General features: G+C 40.7%; 1 protein-coding gene across 1 annotated transcript; it reads left to right on the forward strand.

Annotated features, from left to right (window-relative positions):
- The first annotated feature begins 3,561 nt into the window (after positions 1 to 3,561).
- Positions 3,562 to 16,680, forward strand: TMEM14A (transmembrane protein 14A). The gene is made up of 5 exons (XM_063098090.1): positions 3,562 to 3,698; positions 8,305 to 8,390; positions 12,961 to 13,062; positions 14,581 to 14,668; positions 16,177 to 16,680. Exons 2-5 carry the CDS (start codon positions 8,321 to 8,323, stop codon positions 16,214 to 16,216), a joined length of 300 nt encoding a protein of 99 aa, XP_062954160.1. The 5' UTR covers positions 3,562 to 3,698; positions 8,305 to 8,320; the 3' UTR covers positions 16,217 to 16,680.
- Positions 16,681 to 17,496: the final 816 nt, after the last annotated feature.

The following is a 17,496-nucleotide window of genomic DNA, read 5'->3' on the forward strand; positions in this document are numbered from 1 at the left end:
AGTGCAGAGTTGATTTTGTCATATCTCACCAACAATCATCCTTTCGACAGTATATCAGTTTCAAGTGATGTACAAAATCATGGCGACAAAAAAAACATTCCCTCTAGCTCTTAGGTACTTTGACTTGAAAACAGAGTTTCAAATCATCTCGATTTCTATGAGGATTTTAATGAAACCGCTCAAATCATAAAACAAAATATTATTGATATTTTGTCTAAATACAAACTAGAATAAGACTGCTATGGAACTAAAAAAAATGTCACCAGAGAAGGGCATGCAAGTTAGACAGGACTTTCTTAATTTCTTTACTAAAACTAATAAATTTGGAGTCCAACTTTGATTTCACTAGTTCAAATTACCTCTGTGCTTTAAAACCATTTTCCTTGAGAAGATGTTTAACTTATGATGTTATCCACTATGCTATGGAGTGTTTAAAAATGGTGGACATTTTTGGCATGGATAGCCTATATGACAAGTTTATAAATGCAAAAGACCTGATTGACAAACAGCTGGTTTATCGAAATAAGCCTGTGGATACAAAGTGGGTAGACATATTTGGAGAAATGGAAACTAATTCCTACAAGTTTAGAAACTTGCTGTTGCTAGTAACTAAAATCCTAAGTATTCCATGCTCAAACACTTCTGTTGAGAAGATATTTAGCTTAATGTCATCACATTGGACTGATGCTAGGAATCAGTGTAACGTGGGCTTGAGAAGAGCAGAGCTGCAAGTCAGAGTGAATTTTACATTTGACTTTATTCAGTTTTACCACTACATAAAGGAAAAGAAGGATGTCCTAAAGGGTGCAGGCGATTCTGAGAAGTATTACTGGAAAAGGAGACAGAAAGAGTAAAAATATTCTTCTGTATCATGAGACAGAAAGAAATATGTCATTGTTATTTTTATTAAATATAGGAAATATCAGTTCAATTAGTCCTATTATATTCATGTTCTCCTTTATAAATTATTTTTACTTATATATTTGTATTCATAACATCCACAGCATATTGGTATAGCAGTATGTATCCAATTTAGAAATATACAATATACATATGTTGGGATTCATGTTCAAAATTCTTTTATTGATGAGCAGAGGCTTAAATGAGTAGTCACGGGATCTGAAAAGAGAGAACAATCAAGGATCTGACATAGACTTAAAAAAAAAATCAATAAGTTCTTCGTGCCATTTTTTTTTTTTTTTTTTTTTAATGAATGAATCTTCCAAAGCCAGGGTGCCCCTAGAAGAACAGAGACAAACTGAGTTTCTAAACATCTGACAATGAAGACCAGGCTCAGGATCCCCAGAACACTCACTGAGGTTGTAAACATCCTGTGAGGCCCTGCCTGAGCAGCTGGTCTGTCAACAGCCAATGGGACTCAACCTTGCTCTGCCTTTCTGATTCTACCTACATACAACTCATGAAATCTTGCATTACTATAGAATGGGAGTTCTTAATTTGGGATTTACACATCCAAAGGGGCCTGTGGATAGAAATGAGATCTGAGAATATGGATAGGAGAAAGAAATTTCTATTTTCACTAACCTCTAACTGAAATTTAGAGGTTAGTGAAACCTCTAAATTTAGCATTTAGCTACATGAATTTAGCATTTCTATCCATTAAGAGACTAGGCCACAAACCACAGCAGTAATACCTGTGTCTCTGTCATCACTAGAAATCACAGATATTCACATTATGGATACCTTAAAATACTGTTTATATGTAGCACCATTTTGAAATTACGGTAATAATTCCACCCCTGGATCTTGTAATCTTTAATATTGTATTAAAGAAACATATCTATTATATCACAGGTTTAAATGTTTAATCTGATAACTGTATTTTATTAAAATTGGCTTCCTTCACAATCTTAGGTATTTTATTTTGTGTATTTCTCCAAACTGCCTAAGGGGTAGATGTCACATTGGAAGTCAAGAGTCTCTTCTACGGATCATGAATAGAAAGCTTTACAGTTTCTCAGATCTCCTCGCACCCTAGTCTTCCATTAGCTGGAGTAGGCGACAGCTGGTGGCCTATGAGTTGAAGGGACAATGGCCCCTCTGCCTAAGGACCATCCTGTTCCCATATGTCTGAAAGTATGGAATTTCCATAATATACAAAGAGTTGTTCTTTTAGGTTTAGATGAAATGCCTTGCATAGGAACATCATGAGGCTGTTCCATCTTCCAATACTTCAGTGGCAGGGGAGAAGGGATCTCAGAGCATCCAGTCTGAGCCACATCTTAAATCCAGGCACTGAGGTTCAAGGGGAAGTTATTTACCCAGATCATATCAGTTGAAGATGATGAGACATCCCAAAAGGGTTTTCGTTTTATTCTGAATAGGGAAATTTGGGGGGAATCTGAGGAGAGGGGGGAAGAGACTGGGGGGTAAGGGTGGGCATAGAAGGGGATGGAAAGGAGAGCTGAGAGAACTCAGAGCCAAACTTCAGGATACCACTTTCTCCACTTCACATTCCAGTGTCTTGCCATCAACTCTCCTGTGAATCTTCAGAGATTTTATTAACTCCCTAGGACCAATTCAGACTTCTCGTAAATTAGATACAGCGATGTTACTTCCCCGAAGCACTATTATGCACAAGGAATAGATTCAGCAAACAAATTTCACAGTATTTAATGTATACAAGGGTACTTCAAAACGTTCGTGGAAGAATAGAATTAAAAGATAATATGAATCTTTCCATGAACTTGTATTCTCAGGCTAAAGTGCCCTTGTATTCTCAGGTTTTTTTGTTTGTTGGTTGGTTGGTTTAGGAATTCTACTATTATTCCCAGCCCCACAGAGCCTCTAAAGCTGCTTGACTCCTAGGTGACAGCTTCTTCAAATCCCCAAAGAGCTTTTAAATAAGGAAGACGGTCAGAGTTACTGCCTCAAGGCAAAGGTGGGGTGAGATGAGAAGTTACTGCCTCAAGGCAAAGGAGGGGTGAGATGAGAAGTTACCCAGGAGGCACAATTTCAAGTCAATTTAAGGTTCATTCCTGGAAACAGATTACCCTGGACTAGAAAAGATGTAAGGTGCTTTCCACCTCTGGGAGTCTATACTATTCCCCCTAGGTATCTAAACCCAGCATATCCTGGGCCTGAAGTATAAAACCAGGATCCTGATCTAACTACATATAGAATGACTTCATAGGGTGCTCAGACTTTGAAACCAAACAAACATGGGTTCTGACCTTGGAACTAAATCACTTGACCCCTCTGACCTTAGCTCCCTCCACTGAAAACGGGGACAACCTGTTACAGTATGTAAAAATGCTTGAGTTACCATAGAGGTTTCGCCTCCTGGGATCCTTGCTATACCCAGACACCCTTCCTGCGAGTACTTGTCAGTTCCGCTCGGTCCGGCAGGAGGCAGCCGACCCCAGCATCGGGCTCCGGGCCGGGGCCGAAGGCGGGGTAGACGGAACTAGTGACAGGGCCGGGCTGCCGCCTGCCCTAGCGTTGCACCAGCGCTCCGAGCCAAGGGCAGACCGGGTGGGGCGGGACCGGTAGGAGGCGAGGGTGGGCGTGGCGCATGCGCGCAGCAGGGAAGGCGGTGCCGGGCAGGAGCGGCCCCGCTCGGCGCGAAAGCAGGACGCAGGGTCGGAGAGCACTTCCGCGCTTTAGGTGCCTCCGGAGCCGGCCGCTGGCCCCCCGACTTCTCGCTTTTCAGCCGCGTGGAGGGCTCGGGGCCGCAGGTGAGCTGTGCATCCCGCAGTCGAGACCTTCCGGTTCTGAATTTAATTGCAAAAGCGAAGAAATAAAAAGGCCTTTGCTGAGTGGGCTTTTCCCTCCCCCCACCCTCTTCCCGAAATCTCTACAGCAAACAACGATGCAGAGGACCTTGGGGGGATTTTGTAGGAGATGGGCTCTGCTCTCCAGGGATCGTTTCTCTGTTCCTCCTGGGAATTTCTCGAATTTCTGCCTTCTCACGGCCCGAAAATTCCCACCTTTCTTGCCTTCTACCTTCCTGGAGCTGGAGTGGTGGTGAGGGGTGGTAGGGTAGGCTCATGGACCGTTGCAAAAATGCTTGGTAGAGTTTTAACCTTCCCAGCGCCACCCAGATTTCACTCGAAAATGTCTTTCATGCCCCAAGGAGCTCAAGGGTAGGTACGTATTTATACTCTTAGCTTGTGAAATTGCTTTTTGTGTAATAGTTTACAGAAAATCTCTTAATGAGTTCTCCAAATTTTGGAGGATTTGGGGCTGGGGCAAGGAAGGACCTTGTCCCCTGGTTTCGTACGCAGTGCAATAAATCATTTTTCTGCATTGCACTGAGGATGCTTCCTGGCCTTTACAAATCTTGAGCATCGCTTTTGCGTTGGGAGCATGTGATGTGCTGCCATCCCCTCCCCAATCCCTTTCAGGTTAACGCAGCCTCTAGCTTTAAAGTGTGCTTCTGGCCTGGCTGAAAGTCCCAGCCATGGAGAAGGAGCAAGAGGGTTGATTGCTTTTTGCCTGGATGCCCTCTGCAAGAATAGATACTTCTTGCAAGGATCAGGAAGAGATTTATCTCGCCTCTTGTGGACAACACTCGTTCACCAAGGAGATTAAGGGCTGTTTCCTGACAATAGTGCTATACCGAGGGTAGATCAGTTACAGAATGTCTTCAGGCAAAAACTGTCCCTTTGGTTCACTCATTCATTCATTCAAGTATTTATTAAGCACCTACCTTGAGCAGGGCAGGGTGTGTGGTGCTTGAGGAGGACAAAGATAAATTGAACTTGGGTTTGCCTGAAAGGAGCTTGACTGGCTGAGAGGACACAGAATCCCAACACAAACAACAGTTAAAAGGGGATGAGTCCCCAAGAGAGGGTCACAGGAAGAACTGGGGTTTCAGAGAATGGAGGGGAAATCAATCTTTCACACCAGTTGCTTGGCTTTAGGAGAAAATTAATTCTCCAGATTACTACCTGATGATGAATGATCTGTCTCACGATCTTCAGATGTGCATGTAAGGGTGTTTTTCTGACTGTGTGGGGGGACGTTTCAGACTGAATGTGTTCCAAACAGGTCCCCTCATTCCTGGCCACTTCCCTCCTTCCTCCACCACACACCTGCTGCTGTCTCAGGGAATAGCATCAAGGCTCCCTTGCTCCCATCTCTTCTAATGGCTGAAGCCAGAGACCTAGGGGTGGGTCATTTCTGACTCATCCCTGTCCCTCCCTCCTCACATCCAGGCCTGGTGATTCTAGCTCCTGAATCTCTCTCACATCTGTCTACCTCACTTCCCCCTCATTGCCATTCCTCTAGGCCAGGCTGCCATCACCAACTAAGCTCTCGGCTGGCCGGTTGCTCAGTTGGTTAGAACGTGGTGCTGATAAGGTCCAGGGTTGGATACCTGTACTGGCTACCACCATAAAAAAAAAACCAAAAAAACATTAAAACAAGAAAACCATCTAACGTCTTGCTTAGTTTACTGCAACAGCCTCCCAATTTATCTCCCTGCCTCACTTTAACCCTTCTCCCACTACTACAGCCAAAAAGTACTTGCTGGCATTTAAATGTGATTGTGAGGCTCACTTCATTGATTCCTCACTGCCTTCAGGACAGAGGTCAGACTCCCTTTACAGGGCTTACATGGTTACAGGGCCCTGTCTTTCTCACTGCTCCCCACCTCGCCTTTTCACAATCCCCTGTCATCTCTTCATTTCGAGAACATGCTGTGCTTTCTCATGCTACTAATCCTTTCCCCGTGTTCTCCCTTTTGCCTGGAACACCCTTCCTTGCTACCCTCTTCACTTGGCTTACTCCTGCTCTCCCCAAGGTCCGAGCTGGGACCCTGCTTCTTCTGGGAATTCCTCCTTAGCCCCCCAAGCCTTGTTAGGTGCCACTCCTTGTTCAGGTGCCTGTGCCACTCCTCTGGGGCTCATTCACACATTTGCTTCCCCTGCTGTGCTGTACTGTAAGTCCTGTACTGTAAGACCATGTCTGAGGGCTTTTCATTACCTCCTACTGCCTTGCACAAAGAAGATGCTCAATAAGTAGTAACTTAATGGAATTGAGTATAAATATAAGTTGTAATACCGTGGTTTGATTCATTGAATGCCTGAATCATAAATTCACGCTACCTCAGTTGTTTTCTCAGTGTCCTGAAATGGTAATGCCTTACACACATCAAGCTTAAAAATAGGTGTCAGGGTGAAAGAGAAAAATAATCTTTATTAAAGCAACTAACTTCTGTAGAGTGCTTAATATGTGCCAGGCACAGTTTTAAGTGTTTTACGGTATTAACACATGTAATTCTCACAGCAACTCTGTGTGAGAATTTTTATTATCCCTATTCTAAAGAAGGAGAAACAGTTACAGAGAGGTTAAGAGTTGTGCCTATTCTACACGCTAGTAAGTCATGCTGTCAGGTCTGAAACCAAGTGTACATTGTGGAATATGGTTAGCTCCTTGGGGAAGTATGTAGGCCTGCACATGAGATGCTCATAGGGCTGAAGACAGTGCACTGTGGTTACAACTGTAAGCTCTGAGACCAAGCAGGTGATTAATCCAGAATTGAAAGCCCTGCAGAACATCAGTTCCATTTGCAAAATCACCTTTTTCAGCCAGCTTACTTGTCGCTATTGCCTAGTGGTTAAGAGTGAGACTTCTCTGAGTCTGAAATTTTGGTTCTGCCGTGTGACTTTAGGGTATTGCTTGCCTTCTCTATGCTTCAGTTTCCTCATCTGGAAAGTGGGGTAATCATGATAGTACTTACCTTATAGCGCTGTGGTAATGATTAAATGAGTTGATACTTGTAAGGACTTAGAATGTTGCCTAGCACGTGGTAATTGCTCAAAAACATTATCATCCTTGTTATCATTACTATTTGTTTATCCATCATTCAGTCCACAAGTGGTTTTTGAACTCAGATCTTTCCTACATGTTAACATCCCACAATACCGCTTCATGGACACAGATGAGCTCTCTTGTTTTAATTCTTCTTGCTGTAGATGTGGAGGATTTTTCAGTGATGCCTCCTTTTCAGTGCAATCATCTCCTCCTGTGCCTCAGATTCCCTCCACCCAGACCCTTCCTCCCAGTAAGTTCTAATTAACTGTCTGAGATAAGCTCAAAACCCCTTTTCTGCTCTTCTGAGTCAATTTGTTACCAGCTGCTACAGGGAATAAAAGGCCAGTTAACCTAAATGAGGAAGAGTGAGAAATAAAATTGTAATAATTGTAAAAATACACAAGAAATCTCGTATACCATTTCTCATATTTATAAAGATAATTGTTTTCCCCATGGAGGAAATATAGATGTAAGAGAGTTAGGATATAAAAGGACCACCGGGAATATTAGAATTTAAAAGACTGCAAGGAACTTTAGACCTCTCATCTATTTCCCTCACTTTGGGGGGAGTGAGGGGCATAGTCTAAGAACCAACAGCCCGTTAAGTGCCAGTACCCACGTCCCCAGCCTGTAGCAAGCACACTTGCTACTACATCTAGAGGATCATGGGCAGAATTTCAATGGAAGGTCTCCACACTGAATATATGTTTCAGCTGCTGCTGTGATGCACAGTAGGATGTCATTGTCATTCAAATAACTTTGTGCCCAGGTTTGTTATATTCTTTAGTGATTTGCCATTGATTAGGTGTGGATGTCTCTGCTACCATAGAATAGCTAACTCATAACGAAGCTAATGACAAAGCAAATGCTTAAAGTGAATCTTTGGTTCAATCTCCAAACAAACATCCATATTACCCCTTTTCTGCTCTTTGGTGTGGGGAGGATGGGAAGACAAACATCTGTACAAACATGAAAGATTTATAAGATGGAGCTGGGGAAGTCAAGGAATTTAGAGGAGGAAGAAGCCATTTGCTGCAGACCAGTTTGGTGGTGCAGGCTAGAATGGTAAAGGAGGTTGGGAGGTAGTTAATAAGAGGTTCAGAGAGAGGTGGGGTATAGAGGGTGATTGGGGTTTGGTAGGTGGAGGAGAGGGAGAACATTCCAGGCATGGAAGTGAAAAGTGAAGATTGTAGTGTTGCAGTCTAGTGAGGGTACCTGGCTGACAAGAGCAGAAACCTTATTTGGGGAAATAGAATTAAACAGCCAAGGATATGGCAGATCTTGAGGACAGGCAAAGGAGAATCAACCTGAAGTGTCCCCAAGTGTGCTTGAGAGTGATGAGGTTGGAGGGACAGTGGTTGAGTGTTGGGAGAGGTGAAGATCGAACCTCTCTCTCTTTTTTTTTTTTAGTAGACTAGAGAAATTAATTTCTATAATGCTGTGAGATATATATCATTTTTATGTACATTTGTTCCCCCAAACTCTTCTTATTTTGAATGGTTTGTCCATTCCCCCTTTCTTCAGAATTGCAACCTCACCAATGGACCTGATTGGGTTTGGTTACGCAGCCCTCGTGACATTTGGAAGCATTTTGGGATATAAGCGGAAAGGTAAGCCTAAACCAGATTTCATCAAAGGGAGTTGGTGGGAGGTTGGTGGTTGTGCTAAGATTATCTGAGGGTCTGTAAATAGGACAAGAAGCTAAACATGTCTTAGAGGTGGTTGAAGACCAGAATGTCCTGGAAGGGAGTTACATAGGGCTGGGCATGAAAGAGCGTTCTGACCTGGGGATTCTGGGCCTCTTTCCACCACAAAACAACTCATTTTACCTGTCATTATCAGTTGCATAATTAATTGATTTAACCCCCCATAGGGCCACTCGCTTATTATTAAATAAGGATTTTTTTGTTTGTTTACATAATTGTGGTGTCAGAAACTGAGTTATATTGATGTTGTGTATTGCAGAAGAAAATTTGTTACTTAGATATCATATCCAAAAATGTCTCTTCATCTCTGTCCAAAAGAGGAGGAAAAAAACACGTTGAACAATTAAAGAGTTTCCATGGAGAAAAATGAAAGGTCAAGATTTTATATTTTACTTTATTTTAAGGTAAAATCCTTTATAGTCATGACATCTTTATGTTTCTTACATTTTAATGAAAAATTTCAAATGAAGTTGTATTTCAAAGGGTGTTTTATTTGTGACACTGGTGGACTTGAATTTGAGTGAAAAGGCTAGGTCTACACAGTTACCAGTTCACTTCCTTCTTTAGAAATGCTGAGAAGGCAAAGGCCAGCAGGTTAGAATAGATTCTCTTCTAAGATTTCTCAGAGCCTATAATTCACCTTAGTTTGTGTTTGTTGTTTCCCTCTCAGTATGGGTATCATTGTGGATATGTATTTGAAGGGAAAAAAATGATGGCACCAAAGTAAGACCTGTAAACACCTACTCAAAAGTTCATAATGTAGTTTAAGGAGGACTCAGTTTAAAGCCTGATAGGATTGTTAATGAAAAAAAAAATTCTTCCATTGTCAAAGACAGTGTGTAAATAACTTTTAATATCAATCAGAAAAGAATGTCTGGGCATTTTTGAGGGGTGGGGGAAAAAAAGAGAGAGAGAGAGAGGGAGTGTGTGTGTGTGTGTGTGTGTGTGTGTGTGTGTGTGTGTGTGTGTGTGTGTGTGTGTGTGTGTGTGTGTGTGTGTGTGTGTGTGTGTGTGTGTGTGATTACGTTGAGAGAAAGAGAGAGAGAGAGAGTGTGTGTGTGTGTGATTATGTTACTGTTCTAACCCCTCTTTAGGTTTTACCAGCTGGTGGGAATAAGTGAAATCACATTAGCTGTAAGATCTCTAATTTCTGGGGCTTGTTGCCCAGCTCCATGGTATGGTTCCTTGGCCTCCTGCAAGAGTTCCCCACTAAATGATCCTGGAAGCCTCTGGGGGTTTTGTGTGTTCACAAGGAAAACCACACTTGTAGTATAATTGGGTTATTAGCATAAGCCACAGAATCAAGCATTCCTAAATTCTAACCTTGACATTACCACTTACTAGCTCTGATGCTCCGGTAAGTCATTTTTAACTTCTGGGTCTCAATTCCTCATCTGTAAATTAATCTGTTAGGACTAAATAAGATAATGAACATAACACATTTCACATAGTGCCTGGCACAGAGTACAGGTTTAATATTCTTGTTGTTTCTACCCCTACTGCCCTGCCAATGGGAAGGTCTGCGGGCCATGGGACAAAATACTTTTTGCTGATTTTGTACTCTGTATAATATTCTAAGCTGCTGGTGGCTCTAATGTCTTAGAACATTTGTGTGAAGTGAGTCAGCTCTTTCTCTTTTCACTTAGAGCTTTTCTAGGTATGAGTCCTGTGCAAGTAGGCCATGAGACCCTTCCGAGGGACAGTTATTGCAAATAATGTTAGATAGGTGAAAAATGTCATTTCAAAATGATGTTTGGTGAGAGGACACAGATATATCCGAATTCTAGGCTAGACCAGCTGCCAGATATAAGTTGGGTCAAAGTGAGGTGCTGATAGATTTTTTTCCTTGATGGGGAGAGGGGCGGCACAGAGGCAGGACGCAGGGTGCTGAGTCCTGAGCCCACTTGGGCTTACCCCCCTCCCAGAGAGGTCTCCAGAGAAGTGGAGAATGAGGAAGACACTGTGATTTGGAAGCTCTTCCTAGATCAGGAAGCACCGAGTGCCTACAGCCAAAGATGGCCAAAAGGCCTGTACTGCCTTCTCCTACACCAGGGCTGCACCTGACCTCATGCTTTCCTACTGCAGTTAAAGGGAAGGGCAGGCTGCCACTCTAGAGAGGAGCACGAGCATGAGAGCACCTGTGGGGGGCCTTCCACATGTACCTTTCAGCTCCTTTGAAAACTCCCCTCCCAAGACTGTGCCCTGCCCAGACCAGCAGTCCTGGGAAGGGGGCAGGGAAGAGCTTGGAGCTTCTTATTTTGTAGCCCCCACTATGGGCACCAACCTTTTTCTCAGGATCTTTGTTCCCTGCCACCAGCTGTGGCTTTAATGTGAGGTAGAGCCCACAGTCCTGCCTCCTTCCTCGTGCAGGATGGATTCTCCCAAGGACCTTCCCAGTTCTCATGAACATGGGCTGAGGGTGAGCCTGCTGTCTGATGTCATCAAGACTCAAGTGCAAATACTGCCACTCCCTGCACATACTTAAGTATGTGTGTGTGCATGGGGCAGGAGGCAAGGGGATCTTAGCAGTACAAAAATCTTCAGGGTTTACAGAAAAGAGGATCATAGAATCTATAAGATTGTATATGTAAGAGGACACCTTAAAGGTGACCTAGTCACGCATTTCAGAAAATGCTGAATCTCCTTAATTACATCCTTGTCTGATGTCTTCTGCTTGAACAGGACCTGTAACAGGGAGCGCCCAGGCATGCATTGATCAGCTTCTTGCTGTGTACTGGGCCCTGTGTCGTGCTCTGGGAAAATAGCAATGAGCAAAAAGATGTGGAGCTCACAAGCGGGTGGGAGAGACTGACATTAAATACATGAGCAGGCTTATAAATATCTGGTTATGAATAGTAGGAGACTATGATGGCAGGCCCTCCATCAGAATAGTGGATCAGAGAAGGCATCTCTGAGGAACTAACCCTTAAGCAGACATCTGAAGGTGGCCAAGTGAACAGTCCACAGGGAAGAACAGTCTATGCAAGGAACAGCATGTCTAAAAGCCATGAGGAATAGAGTTTGGCATATTTAGGGAACTGAAAGAATACCAGGGATCCCACAGTATAATGAACTTTTTTTTTTCCCCTATGTGCAGTGGGAATCACTAAAGGCTTTTAGTTTGGGGAGTGACCTGTTCAGATGTATGTTTTTAAAAGATCATCTGCTGGTTTGAAGAATAGATTTTGGAGGAAGCAGTGAGAAATATAATATTATCTCCAACTGTAACATTCTAAGCCTTTATATATTTGACATGAATGATATTATTAACTCTGTTTTGCAACTGATAAAACTCAGAGAGACTAAGTGAGCTAAAGTCCTTCAGTTAGCAAATAAAATAATTGGGACTAGAACTTAGTGTATTTGGCTTCTCATGCAAGATATTGTGTGTGTATGCATGTGTTGCTGCAATGGGTCTTAACTGTGGCTGCACACCTAAATTTTCTATGGATGTTTTAAAAATGGAAACACTGTGACCTTACTCCAGGGATTCTAAGGCAATAGATTCTAAATAGGGTGAGTTCCATGAAGCAAAGATTTTATGTCTTATTCACAGTGTCACCAGCATGTAACCAGCTGTCCAGTGCACAGGAAGTGCTTGATGTTTGTCACAGTGCCCTGGTTGGGTGGGTGGGTTGGAGGTTGGGTGGGTGGGTGGGTGGGGAGGAGGGTGGGAGTGAACTGGTGAGTAGATAAATGGGTGGGATGGGAGCTGGGAGTTCACTGATAATGTGGGTAGATGGGATGGGGCTGGAAGTGCACTGGTGGGTGAGTGGATGGGATGGGGCTGGAAGTGCACTGGTGGGTGGGTGGATGGGATGGGATGTGGCTGGAAGTACACTGGTGGGTGTGTGGATGGGATGGGGCTGGAAGTGCACTGGTGGATGGGTGGGATGGGGGCTGGCTGGGTGTGTCAGTGCCCTGATTCTTGCCCTTTCTCAGTATGGTGTCCATTAGTCCTTGAGTCCTAACATCTTAAAGTTTGAAGTTTTGTTAATTGTTCAGGACAGAACCATTGCTTGGTTTGCACAGCACTTCTCTTTACCTTTGTTAGATAAAAATACTTTTTTCCTTATTTTCCATTATCACAAACTCACAGTAGAAACGTGGAGACAAAGAGAATAGGAATTATAAAAAGGGGGGGGGGGGCATAAAGAAATCAACTAATTACCCAAGATCATGTAATCAATGTCAAAACCACTACTACAAAACAGGTTTTCTTATTCCTTAAGCGATATCTAACCCCTGCATTGCTGTGCATTCAGGGTTCCTCTGTGTTGCATTTAGGGTTCAGCATGAAACAGTCCTTCTTAGAAATGATCCATGAAGAGGCCTATACTTAGTTTGGCTTTGTCCAGTTGCAGTGGCCCAGTAGGAATACGTCTGAAGGTGCATGTATCATACATGAAGTAATGGAATGAATTACTTTCGTCTTGGGATGCTCTTTGTGAGCTCATGCATTTTTCCCCCTCAGGTGGTGTGCTATCTTTGATTGCTGGTCTTTTTGTTGGATTTTTGGCTGGCTATGGAGCTTACCGGGTCTCCAATGACAAACGAGATGTAAAACTGTCACTGTGTAAGTAAGGCATTTCCCATTTATGGAAAATCGAACCTTCAGAGTGATCTTTTTGATACCCTATACTAGTTTACTAGAAAATACATTGTCAAATGGCAAGTGGCCATGTGCATGTGTCGATTCAGAACACAACTCATTCCTTTCTAGATAGACCCGATCAAAAATAATGGTACTGCTACCAGGCCTTCCAACTCAGAAGAATATTTCTAGAAAACTTGTTACAAGAAAAATTAAATTGAATTAGAAAAAGCATGGAATTAGTCCCAGGTTTTATGCTGTCGCTCCTAAATCTATATTTAGCATAGTTTTTAACGTTGCTGTGAAAATACCTAAAAAGAGACAGTTACAGTATTTCATTTAATTCACAAATAGCTTTTAGATTCTGCTCTGCCTTACCACTTAATCTAGAAAAGCAAGGTTGACCCTTTTTTAGCTTCTTCCCTTGTTGGGATAGGGAAACATCTACAGAAAAAATGGAAGCCTGTGTGTTGAAAGCCCCCAGGACACTTGGCTTTCTTTTGTCTAGCTTGAAAGAGAAATACAGTGATGGTCTGGAAAACTATGCCAAGAAGATTGTCTCTATTTGATTTGATTATTATTCAAGGTGCCACGGTGGTATATGGAAGAAAAAACAAATGAAGGCAAAATTCTATCAGTTCTATATTTGAGGGAGAAAAAGTACTTTTTTTATTGTTGTTTTTTTTCTTTACTTATTTTAAATAGGGGTTAGGGATATTATTAATAATGAGATTGTGTCAGAAGACAAAACTATAGTTTCAGTAATATATAGATATATTGGGCTCTTTATTAATATGTATTTAAGTAGTTCCCATATGTTTATTGTCATTTTATTTTTTTATATCAATAAGTGATTTTTTTTCTTGAAAGCTGTTCTTAAACTGTGACATTAATGCCCTGATCTCTTACATAAAACCACTTCTCCCTTCATATTGGTACAGCCTCTAAAAGGCTATCATGAAACTTCTGAATTTATTATTATTTCTTAGACCGTTATTTAGACTCCAGACATCAAATACCCCAAATAGAATGCTACAAAGAAAAAACAGCCAGCCTTCTTGCTAGTATTATTTTGTTAATCACATCTTACTTTTTAAAAAAATACTGGTTATTTTCCTTACATTCAGTTAACTAGACAGTTATTGAGTGTCTCCTGTGGGTCCGAGTATACTGCCTCGTGGTTCTGAGGAACGTTGAATAAGACCCAGTCCTAGCCTTCAAGTAGTGTTTTGTGAATAGAAATTCAGGTTAGAAAAAGACTTTCTCTTTTGAAGGTATTTCAGAAATGGATTTTAACATGTTTGTTTACTCAGAGACCTTTTTGATGAGCTAGTTTATGAAGTGTTTTAATAGAGCACTTTTCAAGAAAATAGCATCTCAATACCTATGCATAATAATTGCTACATTAGAAAACTTTGAAATTATATCTGTTTTTTTTTTCACAAACAAGCATTAATAAACTGTTTGAAACTTTGGTTCATGGATTGGTTTGGTTTTCAGTTACAGCTTTCTTCCTAGCCACCATAATGGGTGTGAGATTTAAGAGATCCAAGAAAATAATGCCTGCTGGGCTGGTAGCAGGTTTAAGGTAAGAAAAACTATTTTGATCGATGTTATCCTCTGCCATCATTTTGAAGTGCTGAATTTTGGCAAAAATCTATTTTAATTTGAAAGGCCAAAGACATTTTTATTACAATATGTATTAACGTGAAAAGCTGAAAATATCATGGATTCATTTGGTCTTTGTTATTGATGTGTACAAGAACAGTCTTACCAGATATATAGTGTTGCTATAGTATCTGATCACATGTCCCCCCTTCCTTTTTCAGAATAAAAAAAATAAATTCAGCCTCATTTTTCCTCAAGATTTACCGACCTGAAGCAGTAAATGTACTAATTAAATCTAACAGTCCCTTTTTGAGAGTTTGACAGCGTGACTGATGCAGTTATTTTGAGTTTTTAAGGTAGAGAAATTTAATATTTTTTAAAAGGATAAATAGGGAGCCTCAAGTTTCTTTTAATTTGACCCAGTAATTCTGTTTATGAGAGTAAGCATATTACTAAGTAAAAATTTAGAAATAACATTTTAATTCTTCCTGGAAACTGCCTTTATATGTTGAAAGTCATAAACATGTTCATTTCCTATGTACATTTTCACTTTTTGGAATTTATTCCGAAGAAATGAGATGTACACAAAGACTAATGTTCATTGCAACTTTATCTCTAGTGGAAAACATGATAAATGGAAAAATTAGGAACATCCTAAAAGTTTACCAGTAAGGAAATGTTTAAGTACGTGTTTAAATAAGACCATTTAATGGAGTGTTGAGCAGGAATTACATGTCATGTTTTCAAGAAGTATTTAGTGGCATTGGAAAATCTTAATGACATAATAAGATATAAAAACAGCTTCAGAAACAACCAAATACAGTGTGGACCCAATTTTTTTTTACATGTTTGTGTATAAAAAACCACGGTAGGAAGGAAATACCTCAAAGTGTTAGTAGTGTTTTTCTCCGGATGGTAGCATAATGAATAATTTAATGTTCTTCTTTGTCCTTTTCTGTAGAATTTTCTAGTGTGGCTATGCATTATGTTTCTGGGGGGAGTGTAATTACAAATGCCTTCCAGTTATAGCCCTGTTCTAAAAATGATACTTGCTGGTGGGAAGAATCAGAATAGGGTTTACAGATCAAGAAGACAAGACCTCAGTCAATGGAAAGTGGCTGAGATTGTAATAATAACCCCCCAGAATTGCTCCTTGATTATTTTTTCAAGTTGTTTTACTTCACTAGCTTTTGAAAGTTTGTGTTTCTTTCAAAACCTTTCTGTTATAAACCCTCATCCCAAGTTTCCAGAACAACAAGTTTTGAATTTTCTCATTCATTGTGAACATTCTCAAGTGGCTAATTCAGTCATGTCAGGGAATTTAGAATGCAGGGATGATGAGTTCACCTGGCTCCAAGGAGTAGAGCTGGGAGAAAGCCCTGGAAGCCAAGGCTTAATAACACTACAGGTTAGGCAAGCATGTGACCTTCTCTGTCTTATGCCAGCTAAGAGTGACCCACCCTCTCCCTTTCTTTTAATTCAATCCAGCCTCATGATGATCCTGAGACTTGTTTTATTGCTGCTGTAAGCATCTGGAGGAGCTGAAAACTAAATTCATGTCATTCAACTGTAAGGGGCAGAGCGTACTCTTTGTATTTAAGAGATAAATTTCAATATAGAATATCAGATGTCTTATTTTATGTTAGAAACAAAAATAACACTGTTACCTCTAATATGAACACTGGTTTGAGGTGTTTTCTTTTTTCACACAGAAACTTTAACTGTTTTCTAATTGTCAAGCACTGTTTTCATGAAAGGTGTTTAATGAATCATGATATACTATTGCATTTGCTGTGTCTATTTTTATATATGTGATTTCTTTTTTTTTTTTTTTTTTTGAGAATTCCAAATACTCATGATTTGATTAAGTTTAAATTAAACTACAACTTATCAGATAAGGGAATTCCTTACTGGACTTCACAGAATGCTAATGTATCTATTTGTCATTTATGTTATATTAGAAATTATATTTTTTCCATTTTAATTGTATTGCTGCCAGTGTTATTTTTTTCCTTTAAAAAATTCTGTTCTCACCACACGCTGTGTTCTAACAGAATGTATTCAGTATTTAAATAAAAGACATTTTGTTTTAAACCTGTTTCTTTCGTTTTAGAGTCTTTTCTATATACGCAAATTCTCTTTGACATTTAAATGTTTGATTATTGATTAAAGGGGTTGAGAAGGAGGGTTATTTAAGCCAACACTCTATACTTCCTTAGGAGCAGATATTCTTTTTCTGTGTGTGTGTGTGTGTGTGTGTGTGTGTGTGTGTGTGTGTGTGTGTGTGTGTGTGTGTGTGTGTGTGTGTGTATCTGTCTCCTTCTCTGTGTATTTGTGTGTGTGAAATAGTAATAATTCTGAAACAAAAATGATTCTTTTTCCTCATATCACCACTTAATTTTTAGGCATAGTTATAACTTTTAATGGCCAAGGCACTTTTAGGGCAGTTTGAGCATCAGGAGACCCGAGTCCCAGCCCAATTCTTCTGCTGACACAACTGCTGTTTTGAAGGTCATTTACTCTTTCTGAAACTCAGTTTCTCATCCTTAAAGAGGAATTGAACTAAATGATTGATAAGACCCTGTAGAGCTCTAAAATTCTGCAATTTTGATCCTGTTGGCTGTGCACAATGGTGTTAGATTTCAAACCCTTTGTTCTTCCACTGATTACAGCAGAGTTCATATGGATGTGTTAAGCTGACTTTCCCAACTGACTTTCAAGGAGGTTGTTAAACCTTCACTGATAAGTAATTCAATTAAGGGAAGGGTTAAAAAAAAAAACAAAAAACCTACTAGTTGAACCAAATAG

This window comes from Cynocephalus volans, chromosome 5 (genome assembly GCF_027409185.1).
Source record: "Cynocephalus volans isolate mCynVol1 chromosome 5, mCynVol1.pri, whole genome shotgun sequence".
In the NCBI taxonomy this organism is placed as follows: Eukaryota; Metazoa; Chordata; class Mammalia; order Dermoptera; family Cynocephalidae; genus Cynocephalus; species Cynocephalus volans.